Source organism: Cetorhinus maximus, chromosome 25 (assembly GCF_964194155.1).
Source record: "Cetorhinus maximus chromosome 25, sCetMax3.hap1.1, whole genome shotgun sequence".
Lineage (NCBI taxonomy): Eukaryota > Metazoa > Chordata > Chondrichthyes > Lamniformes > Cetorhinidae > Cetorhinus > Cetorhinus maximus.
The window spans coordinates 42,771,053-42,789,637 of NC_135903.1; the positions used below are offsets into that span (position 1 = coordinate 42,771,053).

Sequence of the window (18,585 nt, forward strand, 5' to 3'; positions counted from 1 at the left end):
CCAACATGCAGGAGTCACTGGTGACGTTGGCCAGCAGTTTCCATGTTGAAAAGAGGCCTGACTGGGTGTCCTTGAATGAGAGCGGTGAGAGGCAGGATGTTACTGCTCCTGGAGTTTAGAAAGATCTAGGGATTGAGCTAGAGGATTGCAATGATGTTGATGATTATGGTACTGAGAAAATGAAGGAGCTTTCATCAGGACAGGTACAGCACGGGGTTAGATACAGAGCAAAGTTCCCTAAGCTTCAAGCACATCAGATAAAGGGACGACAATGAGAAAGGGGACGGGAAATACAGGACTGAAGGTGTTGTATCTGAATGCACGCAGTATACGAAATAAGGTAAATGAGCTTGTGGCGTAGATTGAAATTGGCAGGTATGATGTGGTGGGCATCACGGAGACATGGCTGCAAGGGGATCAGGACTGGGAGCTAAATATCCAAGGATATACATCCTATCGAAAAGATAGGCGGGTTGGCAGAGGGGGTGGGGTTGCTTTGTTAGTAAGAAATGAAATTAAATCGATAGCAAGAAATGATGTAGGGTCACTTGATGTAGAATCTGTGTGGGTAGAGTTGAGGAACCGCAAAGGTAAAAAAACCATAATGGGAGTTATGTACAGGCCTCCGAACAGTAGTCAGGATGTGGGGCACAAGATACACCAGGAGATAGAAAAGGTGTGTAAGAAAGGCAAGGTTACAGTGATCATGGGGGATTTCAATATGCAGGTAGACTGGGAAAATCAGGTTAGTAGTGGATCCCAAGAAAAGGAATTTGTGGAATGTCTACAAGATGGCTTTTTGGAGCAGCTTGTGGTGGAGCCCACTTAGTGATGTGTAATGAGGCAGATTTGATAAGGGAGCTTAAGATGAAGGAACCTTTAGGAGGAAGTGACCATAATATGTTAGAATTTACCCTGCAATTTGAGAGGAAAAAGCTGGAATCAGATGTAATGGTATTACAGTTGAATAAAGGAAACTACAGAGGCATGAGGGAGGAGCTGGTCAGAATTGACTGGGAGATGAGCCTAGCAGGAAAGACAGTGGAACAGCAATGGCAGGAGTTTCTGGGAGTAATTTGGGAGACACAGCAAAAATTCATCCCTAGGAAGAAGAAGCATACTAAAGGGAGGACGAGGCAACCATGGCTGACCAGGGAAGTTAGGGACAGCATAAAAGCTAAAGAGAAAGCATACAATGCGGCGAAGAGCAGTGGGAAACCAGGGGATTAGGAAGCCTACAAAGACCAACAGAGGACAACTAAAAAAGAAATAAGGAGGGAGAAGATTAAATATGAGGGTAAACTAGCCAGTAATATAAAAGAAGATTGCAAGAGTTTTTTAGATATATAAAGGGTAAGAGAGAGCAAAAAGTGGACATTGGGCCGCTGGAAAATGATGCTGGAGAAATAGTAGTGGGGAACAAAGAAATGGCGGAGGAACTGAACAGGTACTTTGTGTCAGTCTTCACAGTGGAAGACACGAGTGACATCCCCAAAGTTCAAGAGAGTCGGGGGGCAGAGGTGAGTATGGTGGCCATTACCAAGGAGAAGGTGCTAGGAAAACTGAAAGGTCTGAAGGTGGATAAATCACCTGGACTAGATGGATTACACCCCAGAGTTCTGAAGGAGATAGCTGAAGAGATAGGGGAGGCGTTACTGGCGATCTTTCAGGAATCACTGGAGTCAGGAGGGTCCCAGAGGACTGGAAAATCGCTGATGTAACCCCCCTGTTTAAGAAGGGAGTGAGGCAAAAGACGGGAAATTACAGGCCGATTAACCTGACCTCGGTCGTTGGTAAGATTTTAGTGTCCATTATTAAGGATGAGATTTCAGAATACTTGGAAGTGCATGGTAAAATAGGGCAAAGTCAGCATGGTTTCATCAAGGGGAGGTCATGCCTGACAAATCTGTTAGAATTCTTTGAGGAGGTAATGAGTAGGTTAGACAAAGGAGAGCCAATGGATGTTATCTACTTGGACTTCCAGAAGGCCCTTGACAAGGTACTGCACAGGAGGCTGCTCAGTAAGATAAGAGCCCATGGTGTTAGAGGCAAGGTACTAGCATGGATAGAAGATTGGCTGTCTGACAGGAGGCAGAGAGTGGGGATAAGGGGGACCTTCTCAGGATGGCGGCCGGTGACTAGTGGAGTTCTGCAGGGGTCAGTGTTGGGACCACAACTTTTCACTTTATACATTAATGATCTAGATGAAGGAACTGAGGGCATCCTGGCTAAGTTTGCAGATGATACAAAGATGGGTGGAGGGACAGGTAGTATTGAGGAGGCGGGGAGGCTGCAGAAGGATTTGGACAGGTTAGGAGAATGGGCAAAGAAGTGGCAGATGGAATACAACGTGTGGAAGTGTGAGGTCATGCACTTTGGTAGGAAGAATACAGGCATTGACTATTTTCTAAATGGGGAGAGAATTCATAAATCTGGAGTGCAAAGGGACTTGGGAGTCCTAGTCCAGGATTCTCTTAAGGTTAACTTGCAGGTTGAATCAGTAGTTAGGAAGGCAAATGTAATGTTGGCATTTATTTCGAGAGGACTAGAATATAAAAGTAGGGATGTGCTGCTGAGGCTTTATAAGGCTCTGGTCAGACCACATTTAGAATATTGTGAGCAATTTTGGGCTCCGTATTTCAGGAAGGATGTGCTGGCCCTGGAGAGGGTTCAGAGGAGGTTCACGAGAATGATCCCAGAATGAAAGGCTTAACATATGAGGAACGTTTGAGGACTCTGGGTCTATACTCGATGCAGTTTAGAAGGATGAGGGGGATCTGATTGAAACTTACAGAATACTGAAAGGCCTGGATAGAGTGGACGTGGGGAAGATGTTTCCATTAGCAGGAGAGACTAGGACCCGAGGGCACAGCCTCAGAGTAAAGGGAAGACCTTTTAGAACAGAGGTGAGGAGAAACTTCTTTAGCCAGAGAGTGGTGAATCTATGGAATTCGTTGCCACAGAAGGCTGTGGAGGCCAGGTCATTGAGTGTATTTAAGACGGAGATAGATAGGTTCTTGATTGGTAAGGGGATCAAAGGTTATGGGGAGAAGGCGGGAGAATGGGGTTGAGAAACTTAAGAGCCATGATTGAATGGCGGAGCAGACTCGATGGGCCGAATGGCCTAATTTCTGCTCCTATATTTTATGGTCTTATGGTCTAAACACTGTCTCCAACAGGTAGAGCATGGGGTTAGATACAGAGTAAAACATCCACTGCACTGTCCCCCATCAAGCACTCCCAAGACAGGTAGAGCTTGGGGTTAGATACAGAGTAAAACATCCACTGCACTGTCCCCAACAATCACTCCCAGGACAGGTACAGCACGGGGTTAGATACAGAGTAAAGTTCCCTAAATACTGTCCCCATCAAACACTCCCCAGGCAGGTACAGGATGGGGTGGAGTGGAGGGGCTGTGGGACCTGGTGAGATGATGGGTTCTTATCATTACCAAGGTTCAGAAATCACAATATTTGTGACATTGAAGCCTGGGGAAATCATCAGGTACAAGAACATAAATAAATGGCAGAGAGAGAACCTGAGATAAGCTAACGGTTTGAAGACAGGAGAAATGTGTTCTGTTTTTCAGTTGAATGTGGTAAAATATGGTGCCAGACAGCCCTTACCTGCTCTCCTCTCCCTCCAGCAGTTTCCTGTAGGTGGCGATCTCAATGTCCAGAGCCAGTTTGACATTGAGCAAGTCCTGATAAGCCTGCAGGTGATGGGCCATTTCCTCCTTCAGGTTCTGGATGTCACTCTCTAATTGGTTCATCGTGTCCTGGTAATTACTTGTTTCAAAGTTGAAACGTTCCTCCATCTCACGCAACTGGCGCTCCAGAGACTCATTCTGTCAGAGAACAGAGATGAAAACTTCACCAGTGTCAGATATCATATCAGCTCAGGGAATCACAGGTCCCAACGTTTGGGTTTTTATTTTGAACAGATTTTGGTGTTTTAACCCCCATCACTCTCCCTCTCTTCCCAGAAGGTTTTGGCTTGTTCTAGAACACGACTCCTCAGATGCTCAACCAAGGGACCATTCCCCATCTGCTGAATTGAGTCATGTGAGTGCTGCTGAGACATTCAACCAAGAATGGCATCGCAGGGGAGCTTAATCCTGTTCCCACCTGTGCATTTCCTAGCAGCGTGAACCCCTGGTGATCTTCGCTCCCTAATCTAGAAGCTCGTAGGTTTTTATACTGTTGGTTGAGAAACAGCATGGACTGGCGATCAAATCTGGGGCTTTGTGGCCCACACAGTTTTTCCAATTAAGCCACTAGGAGTGGGCTTGGAACCTGGAATCCGGAGACAGACATTATATCAGCCAGTGATGCCCTTTCCCTGATTTCTGGGGCAGCTCCCAGCCCTGCCTGTGCCCTGTAGATGCCAGGCCTTTGCACAGGACACCCGTGGGTCTCTTCACTCCCTCCCCAAGACAAGTGCAGCTAAATCGCACGTTGCAATTTTTGGAGGTAATGGGGTGCCGGCAATGAGAGGACATCTGTTTCATAATCATCGATCAGATCATTTCAAACACATTCCAATTGGGACATAGGGGCTTGTTCAGAACGATTATACAGAACTCATTTAAATTCTTTTTCATTTCATTAAATTTCACCTCAATGTCAAAATGGAAGTTACAGCACGGGGTTGGATTCAGAGTAAATCTCCCTCTACACTATCCCCATCAAACACTCCCAGGACAGGTACAGCATGGGGTTAGATACAGAGTAAAGCTCCCTCTACACTGTCCCAAAACAGTTGAGACTTCACACCACAACTATTCTGTGCTATCCCTGAGCTCGGAGTGTTTGATGCTGACACTGGGGACTCAAAAGGAAAGGTGTTTCCTTCTCCAGTTATGGTATCGATCCCTTCAAGGATGACAAAATATTCCTTGGAACCAAAAGCACAGATTGGCTATTTTTGGGCTTTCTCTGAACTGAGCTAATAGTGAGGTTTTCCTGGCCCTGCTGTTTCCAGGTGCTCTGAACTTGTAGCAAGAACTCACCGTGCCTTTCAGCCCCTCCAAGTCGCATGTGAGGGACTGGATCTGCCTTCGGTAATCATTCACCTCCTGCTTGGCCTGCCGCAGGGCTTCAGCCTGCCGAGTGGCAGCGTCGGTCAGATCACAGAACTGGACACAAAGGGTTAAAGTTAGGTAGTCAACAGTGAACAAGTGAAGCTGAGAATTATCTGTCTGGTCTGAGCTCAGTGGCCAACTCTCTGGGCTATCCCACAGCATTGTATCATCTATTACACACCAACACTTCCAAACACATCATCTAATAGACACCAACAATCCCAAATACATTACCTAGTACACACCAACACTCCTGAATAAATCATCCAGCACACAACAACACCCCCGAAGACATCATCTAGTACACACCAACACTCATCTGCTACATACCAACATTCCAAACACAACATCCAGTAAATGCCAACACTCCCAACACGTCATCTAGTACATATCAAAACTCTGAACACGTCATCTAGCACATACCAACATTCCTAACACATCATCTAGTACACACTAACACTCCAAACACATCATTTAGTACACCAAAACACTCAAACACATCATCGAGAACATACCAACACCCCAAAACATCATCCAATGCACACCAAAACTGCCAAACACATCATCCAGTGAACACCAACACACCCAAACACGTCATCTAATGCACACCAACACTCACAACACATCATCTGGTATGCACCAACACTTCCAAATACATCATCTAGTACGCACAAATGCTCCCCAACATACCATCTAATAAACACCAACACATCCAATGCATCATCCAGTACACACCAACACTCCCGAACACATCATCCAGTACACACCAACACACTCAATACATCATCTGGTACATACCAACATTCCGAACACACCATCTAGTACACACCAACACACCCAACACATCTTCCAGTACACACCAACACTCACAACATATAATCAATTACACACCAAAACTCTCTACACATCATCTGGTGAACACCAACACACCCAAACACAACATCCAATACGCACCAATACTCCCAACCACCTTATCAAGGACACACCAAAACACCCAACACATTATCTAGTTGATACCAAGACTCCCAACATATCATCTAGTACACACTAACACACTGAACCCGTCATGTAGTACACACCAATACCCCAGAACTCATCATCTAGTGCACACCAACACTCCCTATGCATCATCCAGTGAACGCTAACACACACAAGCACTTCATCCAATACGCAGAAATACTCCCAAACACATCATCTGGTACACATCAACAGTCACAACACATTATCTAGTACCCACAAACACTCCAAAACACATCATCCAATACGCAGAAATACTCCCAAATCATCTCGTGCACACCAATACTCTCAACACATCACCTGGTACACACCAACATTCCCGAACACATCATCCAGTAAATGCCAACACTCCCAACAGGTCATCGAGTACACACGAAGACTCCCAACACATCATCTAGTACACGCAAGCAATCCAAAACACATCATCTAATACACACCATGCTCACAACACATCATCTATTACACCTCCACACACCCAGACACATCATCTAGTACACACCAACACTCCAGAACACATCATCTAGTACACACCAACACTCCCGAATGCATTATGTAGTACACACCAACACTCCCAAACACAGCATCTAGTACACAACAACACTCTCAACACATCATCCAGTACACACAAACAGTCCCAACAAATCACATGGTGCACAACAACTCCCTCAATCACATCATCTAGGACACACCAACACTCACGAACACAGTGTCTGGTACACACCAATGCTCCCGAACATATCATTTAGTACACACCAATACTCCTAACACATCATCTAGTACATACCAACATTCCTAACACATCATCTACTACACACCAACACTCCTGAACACATCATCTACAACACATCAACACTCCTAACACATCTTCTGGTACACACCAACACTCTCAACACATCATCCAGTATGGACGACTCCCAACACATCACCTAGTACGCACCAACGCTCCAGAATACATTGTCTAGTACACAACAACACCCCCGAACACATCACCTAGCACACATCAACACTCCAAAACACGTCATCTAGTACAGACCAACATTCCCAAACATGTCATCTAGTACACACCAACACTCTCCACACATCATCCAGTGAGCACCAACACACCCGAACACATCATCCAATATGCATCAATACTCACAAGCACATCATCAAGTCCACACAAAATCACGTAATACATCACCTAGTACATGGCAACATTGGGAGCACATCATCTAGTATGTGCCAACACTCCTAACACATCTTCCAGTAAACACCAACACTCCCAACACATCATCTCGTACACACCAACACTCCCAACCACATCATCCAATATGCACCAACACTCCCAACCACATCATCCAATATGCACCAACACTCCCAACCACATCATCAAATACACACCAACACTCCTGAACACATCACCTAGTACACACCAACACTCACAAACACAGCATCTGGTACACACCAATGCTCCTGAACACATCATCAGGTACACACCAACAGTCCTGAACGTTTCATCAAGTACACACCAACACTCCCAAACACAGCATCTAGTACACAACAACACTCTAAACACATCATTGAGTACACACAAATGAATTACATGGTACACAACAAATTACATGGTACACAAATTACATGGTACACAACAACTCTCCCAAACACATCATCTAGTACACACCAACACTCCCAAAGACACCATCTAGCACACACCAAAATTCCCAAACACGACATCTAGTACACACCAACACTCCCGAACACATCGTCTAGTACACACCAACACTCCCGAACACATCGTCTAGTACACACCAACACTCCCGAACACATCGTCTAGTACACACCAACACTCCCGAACACATCATCTAGTACACACCAACACTCCCGAACACATCATCTAGTGCACACCAATGCTCCCGAACACATTGCCTAATACACACCAACACTCACAAACACATCATATAGTACACACCAAGACTTCTGACACATCACCATGTACACACCAACAGTACCAACACAACATGCAGTACACAGCAACACTCCCAACAAATCTTCTAGTATGCACCAATGCTCACAATGCATCATCTAGTACAAACAAACACTGCCAAACATATTGCCTAGTACACACCAAAACTCCCAACAAATCATCTAGTGCACATCTATACTCCCGACACATCATCGGATACACAACAACACCACCAAACACATCACCTAGTACACACCAACCCAACACTCCAAAACAATTAATCTAATACAGACCAACAATCCCAAACAATTAATCTCGTACACACCAACACTCGTGGACACATCATCTGGTGAACTTGAACACATCAAACACATCATCCAATACGCACCAACACTACCAAACACATCATCAAATACACACTAACACGCATGAACACAGCATCCAGTACACACCAACAGTACCGAACGCATCATGTAGTACACACCAACATTCCCAAACACAGCATCTAGTACATAACAACACTCTCAACACATCATCCAGTATACACAAACAGTCCCAACAAATCACATGGTACACAACAACTCTCCCAAACATATCGTCTAGTACACAACAACAGGCCCCAACACATCATCTAGTACACATCAATACTCCCGAACACATCATCTAGTACACACCAATACTCCCGAACACATAATCTAGTACACACCAACACTCCTGAACATGTCACCTAGTACACACCAACAGCCCCAAACACCATGTAGTACACAACAACACTCTCAGCACATCATTCAGTACACTCAAACAGTCCCAACAAATCATATGGTACACAACAACACTCCCGAACACATCATCTAGTACACGCCAACACTTGTGGACACATCATCTGTTGAACATCAACACACCCAAACACATCATCCGTTGAACATCAACACACCCAAACACATCATCCAATACACACCAACACTCACAACACATCACCTATTACAGGTCAACACTCCCAGGCACATCATCTAGTACACATCAACACTCCTGAACACATCATGTAGTACACACCAACAGGCCCATACGCATCATCTAGTACACACCAACACTCATGAACAGAGCACCTTGTACACACCAACGCTCCCGAACAGATTGCCTAGTACACACCAACACTTACAAACACATCATTAAGTACACAGCAACACTCCCGAACACATCATCTGGTACACACCAATGCTCCTGAACTCACAAACACATCATTAAGTACACAGCAACAATCCCAACACATCGTCTCATAAACACCAAGTCTCTCAACACACCACCGTATACACACCAACAGTACCAACACATCACCTAGTACACAGCAACGCTCCAAAACACATCATCTGGTACAAACCAACAGGCCAAAACACATCATATAGTACACTCCAACACTCCGAAACACAACATCAACACAAACCAACCCTTCCAAACACATCATCAAGTACACACCAACACTCGCAATACATTAACTAGTAGACAACAACACTCCCAACACATCATCTAGTACACACCGACAGACTCAGCACGTCATCTATTGCACACCAACACCCTCAACACATCACCCAGTGAACACCAACACTCCCAAACACATCATCCAATGCACATCAACACTCCCAAATGCATCATTCAATACACATCCTCTCCTACACACCAACACTCACAACACCAACATCAACTGAACACCAAAACACTCACTCCGTCATCTAGTGCACACCAACACTGGCAACACAACCATCCGGTGAACATCAAAACCCCCAAGCACATCATCCAATGCACACCAATTGTCCTTAACGCATCATCCAATGCATCCCAACTCTTCCAAACACATCATCTAGTACACACCAACACTCATGAACACAGCATCAGTTACACACCAACCCTCCCAAACATATCGTCTAGTACACACCAACACTCCCAAACACATCATCTAGTACACACCAACACTCATGAACACAGCATCAGTTACACACCAACCCTCCCAAACATATCGTCCAGTACACACCAACACTCCCAAACACAGCATCTAGTACACAACAACTCTCAACACATCATCCATTACACACAAACAGTCCCAACAAATCACATGGTACACAACAACTCTCCTTAACACGTCATCTAGTACACACCAACATTCCCAAACACATCATCTAGTATACACCAAAACTCGGGCACATCATCTAGTACACACCAACGCTCCTGAACATATGGTCCACTACACACCAACACTCCCGAACACATCATCTAGTACACACCAACACTCAGGAATACAGCATCTTGTACACACCAACGCTCCCAAACACATCATCTAGTACATACCAAGACTCCCGACACACCACCATGTACACACCAACAGTACCAACACATCATGGAGTACACACCAACACCCCAAAACACATCACCTAGTACAAACCAACAGGCCAAAACACATCATCTAGTACTCACCAATGCTGCTAACACATCATCCAGTATACAACAACACTCTCGAACATGTCATCTAGTATGCACAAATACTCTGGAACACATCATCTAGTACACACCAACACTCCAAAACACAATGTCAACACAAACCAACACTCCCAAACACATCATCCAGCAAACACCAACACTACGAACATGTTTTTGAGTACACACCAAATCGCCCAATCACATTATCTAATACACACCAACACTCCCAACTCATCATCTAGTGCACACAAACGCACCCAAACATATCAAGTACACAGCAGCACTCACAACACATTATCTAGTACAACCCAACACTCCCAGCTCATCATCTAGTAAACACCAATGCTCCCCGCACATCATTTAGTACACAGCAACACTCACGGCATATCATCCAGTATGCACCAACCCTCCCAAGCACATCATCTAGTTCACACCAATGCTCCCGAACATATCATTCAATGCACATCAACACGCCCAACACATCATCTAGTACACACCAACACTCATGAGCACAGCATCTGGTGCACACCAACGCTCTGAAATACATGGTCCAGGAACACGCCAATACTCCTACACACATCATCAACTATGCAGCAACACTCCCATCACATCATCTAGTACATGCCAACACTCGCAACACATCATCTAATGCACACCAACACTCCAAAACACATCATCAACACAAATCAACACTCCCAAACACATCATTTAATACACACCAAAACTCCGAAATACATCGCCTGGTACACACCAAGCCTCCCAGCACACCACCAAGTACTCACCAACTGTCCCAACACATCATATAGTACATACCAATGATCCCAAACACATCACCTAGTAGAGATCATCAGTCCAAAAGACATCAAACAGTACACACCAACACTCCCAAACACAACTTCCAGTACACACGAACACTCACAAACACATCAATGCTCCCAGCACATCACCCAGTACACAGCAACACTCAAAAACACATGATCTTGTAAACACCAAAACTCCCAACACACCATCTAGTGCACACCAACGCTCCTGAACACATCATTACACACAAACCAACACTCCCAACACATCATCTAGTACATCCAACACTCCCAAACACATCATCTAGTATACACAACACTCCTAAACACATCATCTAGTCGATACCAACACTCCCAAACATATCATCTAGTACACACAACACTCCCGAACACATCATCTAGTAGATACGAACACTCCCAAACACATCATCTAGTACACACAACACTCCTAAACACATCATCTAGTAGATATTAACACTCCCAAACACAACATCTTGTACACACAGCACTCCTAAACACATCATCAAGTCAATACCAACACTCCCAAACACATCATCTAGTACACACAACACTCCTAAACACATCATCTAGTAGATATTAACACTCCCAAACACAATATCTTGTACACACAGCACTCCTAAACACATCATCAAGTCGATACCAACACTCCCAAACACATCATCTAGTACACACAACACTCCCAAATAATAGTAGGAGACTTCAACTATCCTAATATCAACTGGGATTCAAACAATATAGGGGGCACTGATGGAGAAAAATTCATGCAGTGTGTCCTGGAAATCTTTCTCAACCAATTACTGATGAACCCAATGAGAGGAGATGCAATTCTAGACCTAGTCTTGGGGAACGAAGAAGGGCAAATGGGTGAAGTGACAGTTGGCGACCATATCGGGGACAGTGATCACAATTCAGTTAGATTTAGCATTACCATGGAAAAGGACAGAGATAAGGCAGGAGTAAAAGTCTTGAACTGGGGGAAGGCAAATTTTGCAGAAATGAAAAGGGACTTGGCTGAGGTGGACTGGACAACACTGCTGGAGGATAAAGCAGTGGAAAACCAGTATGAAGCACTAAAAAGCGAGATCCTAATTGTACAAAATAGACATGTCCCCTACAAAAATAAGAGTGGTGCTGCCAAATCTAGACCCCCCTGGTTGTCTGGAAGAATACAGGGGAAGATCAAACAGAAAAAGAAAGCATATGATAGGCACAAAGAACTAAGTACTGCAGATAGCCTAGACAAATATAGGAAGCGCAGGGAGGAAGTCAAAAAGGAAATAAGGAAATCAAAGAGAGGGCATAAAAAAAGATTAGCAAGTAAAGATAACCCAAAGATGTTTTACCAATACATTAATGCTAAAAGGTTAGTTAAGGAAAAAGTGGGACCTATCAGAGATGAAGATGGAAACTTGTGTGTAGAAGCAGAGGCTGTGGGAAGGGTTTTGAATGAATATTTTGTCTCCGTGTTTACAAAGGAAAGGGCAGATGTAGATATAGTCATCCAGGAGGAACACTGCGAGATATTGGATGGGCTGGTCAATGAGAGAGGAAGCACTCGAAGGGTTGAAATCCTTGAAAGTTGATAAGTCACCAGGGCCAGATGGATTGTTCCCGAGGCTGCTGAGGGAAGTCAGGGAGGAGATAGCAGATGCTCGGAGGATGATTTTCCAATCTTCACTAGATACAGGGGAGGTACCAGAGGACTGGAGAAATGCAAACGTAGTTCCATTGTTTAAAAAGGGATCAAAGGAAACGCCAAACAATTATAGGCCAGTTAGTCTTACATCGGTGGTGAGTAAATTAGTAGAATCAATCCTGAGAGATAGGATTAACTGTTATGTGAAAAGGCATGGACTAGTCAGGGATGGTCAGCATGGATTTGTTAAAGGAAGGTCTTGCCTCACAAATTTGATTAAATTCTTTGAGGAAGTGACAAGAAGGGTTGATGAAGGTAGTGCAGTGGATGTTGTGTACATGGATTTTAGCAAGGCATTTGACAAGGTCCACATGGCAGATTGGTCAGGAAAGTAAAAGCCCATGGGATTCAGGGTAATGTGGCAAACTGGATAAAAGGTTGGCTTTGTAACAGGAAACAAAGGGTAATAGTCGATGGATGCCCTTGCAAATGGAAATTTGTCTCAAGTGGCGTTCCACAGGGCCCGGTGTTGAGACCCTTGCTGTTTGTGTTATATATTAATGATTTGGACGTGAACATGGGGGGCACGATTGGGAAATTTGCAGATGACACAAAGATTGGCCAAGTAGTGGATAGTGTAGAGGATAGCCATAATCTCCAAAACGATATAGATGGGTTGGTGGAGTGGGTGCTAAAGTGGCAGATGGATTTTAACATAGAGAAGTGTGAGGTCATACATTTAGGGAGGTCAAACAGTTACAGGGATTACAAAATAAATGGGAATATACTAAGAGGGATGGATGAAGTGAGAGATCTTGGCATACAAGTACACAGGTCCCTGAAGGCAGCAGTTCAAGTAGACAAGGTTGTAAATAAGGCATATGGAATGCTCTGCTTCATTGGCAGAGGTATAGAATATAAAAGTAAGGATATAATTTTGGAATTGTATAAAACACTGGTGAGGCCACAACTGGAGTATTGTGTGCAGTTCTGGTCACCACATTACAGGAAGGACATAATAGCTCTGGAGAGAGTGCAGAGGAGGTTTACAAGAATGTTGCCAGGGTTAGAAAAGTGTAGCTACAAGGAGAGATTGGATAGGTTGGGGTTATTTTCCTTAGAACAAAGAAGGCTGAGAGGTGACTTGATTGAGGTGTACAAAATTATGAGGGGAATAGACAGAGTGGACAGGAAAAAATTGTTTCCCTTGGTGGAGAATTCTAGAACCAGGGGACATTGATTCAAGATAAGTGGAAGAAGGTGTAGGGGGGACATGAGGAAGAACCTTTTTACACAGAGGGTAGTGGGTGTCTGGAATTCGCTGCCCAAGTTGGTGGTAGAGGCAGAAACTCTAAACTCTTTTAAAAAGTATCTGGATCTGCACCTTAAGTGCTGTTAGCTGCAGGGTTATGGGCTGGGTGCAGAAAGGTGGGATTAGAAAGGGCACCTGGGTGTCCTCGGGCTGGCATGGACAAGATGGGCCGAATGGCCTCCTTCTGTGCTGTAATCTTTCTATGGTTCTATGGTAAACACAACAGTCCCAAACACATCATCTAGTAGATACCAACACTCCCAAACACACCATCTAGTACACACAACACTCCCAAACACATCATCAGGTACACACCAACACTCCTAAACACATCACTTGGTACACACAACACTCCCAACCACATCATCTCGTACACACCAACACTTCGAATGCATAATCTGGTACACACCAACACTCCCGAATACATCATCAGGTACACACCCACACTCTCACACATCATCAGGTACACACCAACACTCCCACACATCAACTAGTACACGCCAACACTCTGAAAACATCATCTAGTATACATCAACACTCCCAAACACATCACCTAGTATACACCAACACATCATGTAGTAGAGACCAATACCCTGAAACATGTCATCTGGTACACACCAAAACATCCTAATACATCATCCAGTACACAACAACACTTCCGACACATCATCTAGTACACGCCAACACTCCCAAAAACATTATCCGGTATAAACTAACAATATTGAACACATCGTCTAGTACACACCAATCGTCCCAACACATCTGCTAGTACATGCCAGCACTTTCAACACATCACCTAGTACACACCGACACTCCTGAACACATCGTCTAGTACACACCAACACTCCCAACACATCTGCTGGTACATACCAGCACTCTCAAACACATCATTTAGTATACACCAGCACTCCCAAACACATCATCAATACACACCAACACTCTCAACACATCATCCTGTAACCACCACCACTCAAACACGTCGTCCACTACACATAAACACTCCCAAGTACATAATCTAGTACACATTATCACTCCCGACACATCATCCAGTACACACCAACACTCCCAACATATCATCTAGTGCATAGGACCACTCTCACCACATCATCCGATGAACCCCAACAAGCCCTAACACATCATCCAATGCACACCAACACTGCCAACACATCATCCAATGCACACCAACACTGCCAACACATCATCCAATGCACACCAACACTGCCAACACATCGTCCAATGCACACCAACACTGCCAACACATCATCTAGTACACACCAACACTCACAAACACATCATCTAGTACACACCAACATTCACAACACATTATCCAGTACACAGCAACACGACCAACGTGTCATCTAGTGCATAGGACCACTCTCACCACATCATCCGATGAACCCCAACAAGCCCTAACACATCATCCAATGCACACCAACACTGCCAACACATCATCTAGTAGACACCAACACACCCAACACATCATCCAATGCACACCAACACTACCAAACACATCATCCAAAACACACCAATACTCCCAAACACATCATCTAGTACACACCATCATTCACAACACATTATCCAGTACACAGCAACACGCCCAATGTGTCATCTAGTAGAAACCAACACTCCCCCACACATCATCTAGTAAACACTGACACTCGCAAAACATCATCTAGTACACACTAACACTCCCGACACGTCACCTAGTGCATACCTACACCCTCGAGCACATCATCTAGTACAGACCATTACTCCCAAAAACATCATCTAGTGCACACCAACACTCTCAACATGTCATTCGGTGAACACCAACACTCACAAACACTTCATCCAAAACACACCATTACTCCCACACACATCATCTAGTACACACCAACACTCCCAACACATCATCCAGTACACACCAAAACTCCCAAACACATCATCTAGTACACACCTACACTGCCAACACATCATCCAATACACACCTACACACCCAACACATCATCTAGTACACACCTACACCCTTGTGCACATCATCTAGTACACACTATCAATCCTGACACATCATCTAGTACACACCATCACTCCCAACACATCATCCAGTAAACACCATCACTCCCAACACATCATCCAGTAGACACCAACACTCCCAACACCTCATCTAGTACATAGGAACACTCTCACCACATCATCCGGTGAACACCAACAAGCCCTAACACATCATCCAAAATACACCAATACTCTCAAATACATCATCTAGTACACACCAACACTCCCAACACATCATCTAGTACACACCAACACTCTCAACACATCATCCTGTAACCACCACCACTAAAACACGTCGTCAACTACACATAAACACTCCCAAGCACATCATCTAGTACACACTATCACTCCCGACACATCATCCAATACACACCAACACTCCCAACATATCATCTTGTGCATAGGACCACTCTCACCACATCATCCGGTGAACCCCAACAAGCCCTAACACATCATCCAATGCACACCAACACTGCCAACACATCATCCAATGCACACCAACACTGCCAACACATCATCCAATGCACACCAACACTGCCAACACATCATCCAATGCACACCAACACTGCCAACACATCATCCAATGCACACCAACACTGCCAACACATCATCTAGTACACACCAACACTGCCAACACATCATCCAATGCACACCAACACTGCCAACGTATCATCTAGTAGACACCAACACACCCAACACATCACCTAGCACACACTAACACTCCCGACACATCATCTAGTACACACCTACACCCTCGTGCACATCATCGAGTACACACTATCACTCCCGACACATCGTATAGTACACACCATCACTCCCAACACATCATCCAGTAGACACCAACACTCCCAACACCTCATCTAGTACATAGGAACACTCTCACCACATCATCCGGTGAACACCAACAAGCCCTAACACATCATCCAATGCACACCAACACTGCCAACACATCATCTAGTACACACCAACATTCACAACACATTATCCAGTACACAGCAACACACCCAACGTGTCATCTAGTGCATAGGACCACTCTCACCACATCATCCGACGAACCCCAACAAACCCTAACACATCATCCAATGCACACCAACACTACCAAACACATCATCCAATGCACACCAACACTACCAAACGCATCATCCAATGCACACCAACACTACCAAACACATCATCCAATGCACACCAACACTACCAAACACATCATCCAATGCACACCAACACTACCAAACACATCATCCAATGCACACCAACACTACCAAACACATCATCCAATGCACACCAACACTACCAAACACATCATCCAATGCACACCAACACTACCAAACACATCATCCAATGCACACCAACACTACCAAACACATCATTCAATGCACACCAACACCACCAAACACATCATCCAAAATACACCAACACTACCAAACACATCATCCAAAATACAACAATACTCCCAAACACATCATCTAGTACACACCAACGCTCACAACATATCTTGTACACACCATCACCCCAACACATTATCCAGTACACAGCAATGCTCCCAACGCATCTAGTGGAAACCAACACTCCACCACACATCATCTAGTACACACCGACACTCCCAAAGCATCATCTAGTACACACTAACGCTCCTGACACATCATCTAGTGCACACCTACACCCTTGAGCATATCATCTAGTACAGACCAACACTCCCAGACACATAATATAGTGCACACCAACACTCCCAACACATCATTTAGTGCACACCAACACTCCCAACACATCATTTAGTGCACACCAACACTCCCAACACATCATTTAGTATACACCAACACTCCCAACACATCATTTAGTGCACACCAACACTCCCAACACATCATTTAGTGCACATCAACACTCCCAACACATCATTTAGTGCACACCAACACTCCCAACACATCATTTAGTGCACACTAACACTCTCAACACGTCAACCGGTGAACACCAGCACCCCCAAACACATCATCCAAAACACACCATTACTCCCAACACATCATCTAGTACACACCAACTTACCAACACATCATCTAGTACACAATAACACTTCTCACACATTATCTACCAAGCACCTACACCCTTGAGCACATCATCTATTACACACCAGCACCCCAAAAAAATCATCCAATACTAACCAACACTCCCAACACATTGACAAGGAGACACCAAAACTCACAACACATCATCTAGTACACATCAACACTTCATCCTGTCAACGCCAACACTCCCTAACACATCACCAAATGCAGACCAACT

At 44.6% G+C, this 18,585-nt stretch overlaps 1 protein-coding gene across 1 annotated transcript in view; it reads right to left on the reverse strand.

The window, feature by feature from the left end:
- gfap (glial fibrillary acidic protein) overlaps nucleotides 1-18,585 on the reverse strand; it is a 60,557-nt gene that overhangs the window by 12,094 nt on the left and 29,878 nt on the right. Inside the window, exons 6-7 of the mRNA XM_078529854.1 lie at nucleotides 5,012-5,137; nucleotides 3,627-3,847 (exon numbers count right to left, since the gene is read on the reverse strand). Of these exons, the coding sequence (XP_078385980.1) occupies nucleotides 3,627-3,847; nucleotides 5,012-5,137 (347 nt within the window). The remainder of the gene's footprint in view (nucleotides 1-3,626; nucleotides 3,848-5,011; nucleotides 5,138-18,585) is intronic.